Source organism: Bombyx mandarina, chromosome 01, assembly GCF_030267445.1.
Source record: "Bombyx mandarina strain Sakado chromosome 01, ASM3026744v2".
Taxonomy (NCBI): Eukaryota; Metazoa; Arthropoda; class Insecta; order Lepidoptera; family Bombycidae; genus Bombyx; species Bombyx mandarina.
In genome coordinates this window covers 12,951,039-12,954,544 of record NC_143208.1, presented here as the reverse complement: position 1 = coordinate 12,954,544, position 3,506 = coordinate 12,951,039, and the positions used below count along the sequence as shown (strand labels likewise).

Genomic DNA, 3,506 nt, shown 5'->3' with positions numbered 1-3,506 from the left:
CTGGCACCATACCGGAGCACCGTATAGTGAATCGACCGCACCACCCCCATAGGCGGCGCGCCGCCGCATCGGGACCCCCAACGTTAGGAAGAAGCCGGCTCCAAGAGCCGGCCGTCGCTATCAGCCGAGGGCCCAATTTCTTAAAGTGAGCGCGGAAGCTCCAACAATCATCCAGTTCGAGGCCGAGGTACCTGAGACCGGTCACCCCGACCCCGATGCGAACGCCTCCGATCACGAGGTGGGCATCCGCAGGCACGCCCGTCCCGGCCTGTGAAATAAGAGGGCCTGGTTTTTTCGAGTTTTTCTTCTCCGGACCTGGCTGTTGAGTTTGCAGTATTTCGAACATTTATCACTGAGGCTGTGTCTGGTCTACAAAAATACATGGAGATGCATGGCCGCAGGAAGATGTTGCTTTTGCACGGGGTGGTTGAACAGAAACAAGAAAATACATCCGAAATTGTGGCCGACATATTGAAAAAACATTTTTCATTAAATACTGTTTCAGTTCAGGATATTAAATGGTGTAACAGAATGAGACAGCCTTCTGCTAGGGAAAGGGCACGACCGATCTTGGTGAAGTTCCATGATTTTAGTTTCCGCAATAAGATCTGGTTCAGTAAGTCTCAATTAAAACGGACTGGGATAACGGTGTCTGAATTTCTTACGAAACAACGGCATGATGTTTTCATGGCAGCACGGGATAAATTTGGAGTAACGAACTCGTGGATAAAAGAAGGCACGGTTTATGTTCTCGGCTCAGATGGCAAAAGACATCAGGTGTACTGCCGTAGACAACTGATGGAAATTGATAAACACACCGTGGAGACTGTTCCTGTACAAATTTCCGCGAGACCAAACACGGCGTCTGTTGCACCAAAACTTAAGCGTGCGGCCGCCCGTAAATGAAGATTCAATTTTATTCTGCATTTTTATTTTATTTCTGCTACTATTACTTTCATCTTCAGGTCGAATTCATATTTGTTTCTGGTAGTTTAAGGTTTGTACATGAGTATTTCTGCTGAATAAGGCGGATTAAGCGAATAGTTCCAATCTGCTTAGTTGTTGTGTTCATACTCAGTTCATACATTTACTTTGTATTCTGCATAATTTAACATATTACCTACTTATTTATGTAAATGTAATAAATTTAACGCTCAATGACAAAGCACAACAACAAACACTTTTACCATAGATAATGTATACACTTTGACAAGCATAGATAATTTTTTTGCGTACTGTTATATATCTGTACCGAACCCCAAAATGCTGATACCCTCGAACCGCTGACTAGACGGTCCGAGGCAGAGACTTCATAGGAGACCGGAGAACGGTCAGTAGTCTGTGAACTGTGTTAGAGTACGGGTGCGGCTGCCGGGATTACTCTGAGGGTCATTATCCATATTGTTTAAAATCCAATAAATAGTTGTATCCTAAGAGTTTCCTTTTTTAAAACGACCCCAGAGAGAATTCCCATAACAAATTGGTGGCAGCGGTGGGATGCGAAAATTGCCAGTTCGCGCATCCTAAAAACATAAAACTAAAACTTTATAAACTGTGCCGTGCCCGGTGAAAAGTGAATAAAACTTCAAGTGCTAACAGTTCATCAGATCCACTCGAAGAAAAGAATCTAATACAAAGAAGAAGACCATAATCTCAACATCCAAATCCAAGAACGCTCAAACATCAGTGCAGAAATTCATCAGAATCATCGAAATATGACATCCACGTCTAGACATCGCCTTATCGCTTCAGAATGTATCGAGTTGCAGTTTTGAGCTGCGTTATCTTATACCTGTAAGTCTCTAGTCATTGTCAATTAATAATTTAGTTAGGGATCCTTGATAGAAAATAAAACCATTTTATATTTTATGTTCAAATTGTCTATGTCCGAATTTAAATTAAAATAGCTTTAATTGTAGTTGATATATCTTGATGACACTGTTTATTAATTTCTTTGAATATCAAAACATCAATTTGTTTCATCGTAATGGTTACCACAACATTAAAGTCCGAAGACAATAAATTACACATAGACATCCCAGAATTGCCTCCATCTCCCGAACCTGTAAAGTCACCTAGGGTAACAAGATCAACTTCTGCACAACCAATTACAATGGAGTTAAACACATTATTTAACTTCATCAAATCCTATGACGGTTGTCGCGAAACACTAAACTCGTCCTTAATAAATTGCACTAACGCCCATGATTTGGCTACGGAACCACAAAAACCTATATTGTTTAAATACATCCTAAGTCAACCCCAAGGTAAAGCGGAGCTTGCTTGCTCGGTCAAGGACCTTACATCCTGGGACCAACATAGAGAATTCTTAAGAACACAATTCTCGGAACAAAAACATTATACTCATCTACTAGCCGAGCTTCAAGAGAGCAAACAAGGCCCGCAAGAAAACATCAATCAATTCGCACTCAGAGTCGAATCATGTTTATCACAACTGCTAACAGAGGTCTCCCTAGCATCTAACAATAAAAAAGCGGAAATCGTAGGACGCACCGCAGCGATGGAAGACCTCCATTACACCACTTTTTGATAGGTCTACATCCACAACTGTCAAATATAGTAAGGTGTCGTAGCCCTAAAAACTTAAATACAGCTATAAGTCTCGCTGTTTCCGAAGAAAGAATCCAACTAATGGTATACAAAAGATATATCCTTCAACCTGATCCAGAGATGGAATAAAAATTATATCAAAATTTTAATTACAATCAATTAGAATAAAAAAATTAAAAATTAAAAAAAAAACCATGTATGTGTAGTGTAGTTTGATGTATGTGTAGTTTCATCCTAAACGTTACTTTAAGTTAAATTCCAATTTTAATTATAATTGTAATTAAATTTTTGATATAATTTTTTATTCCATCTCATTTAAAATTAATATTTTCCATGTATGTGTAGTGTAGTTTCATGTATGTGTAGTTTAATCCAAAACTTTACTTTAAGTTTAATTCTAATTTAAATTTTATTTGTAATTAAATTTTTGATATAAATGTTTATTCCATCTCATTTAAAATTAATATTTTCCACTTCAATTAACTTAAATTCAATCTAACACAATAATAATAAAAAAAAGAAAAAAAAATTATAATCATAATAATAAATAAAAAATATGCTAATTGAAAATGGCTAATGACTAAAACAGGGATAAAGGTTGTCCCATAATGAAAAGGGACAGATAACTAGGAGGGAGGTTTTAGTCCGTAGGTCACTGAGACACTTCCTCAGTGGAGTAGGGCATGCCCTTTGGCCCAGGCCCTTGGGTATCCATGAGGATTTCCTCCCGCCCACGCAAAAAAAAAAAAAACCTGATCCAAGAACAAATACTAACAACATTAGGCGACCACCGCCGAGATTCTATCAACCCAGATATCCTTTACAGCGTTTTCCTGCTATCCAACAACGCATGCCTACTCCTCATCCACGAGGTCAAATTCAAAATGCATTCTGTAGGTATTGCAATACGAGAAACGAGAAGCGAGAATTCTACA

General features: G+C 38.6%; 1 protein-coding gene across 1 annotated transcript; it reads left to right on the top strand.

The window, feature by feature from the left end:
* The first annotated feature begins 387 nt into the window (after window positions 1-387).
* LOC114246296 (uncharacterized) lies at window positions 388-906 on the top strand. Its single transcript, XM_028178766.2, has one exon. The coding sequence runs from the start codon at window positions 388-390 to the stop codon at window positions 904-906; it is 519 nt and encodes a 172-aa protein (XP_028034567.2).
* Window positions 907-3,506: the final 2,600 nt, after the last annotated feature.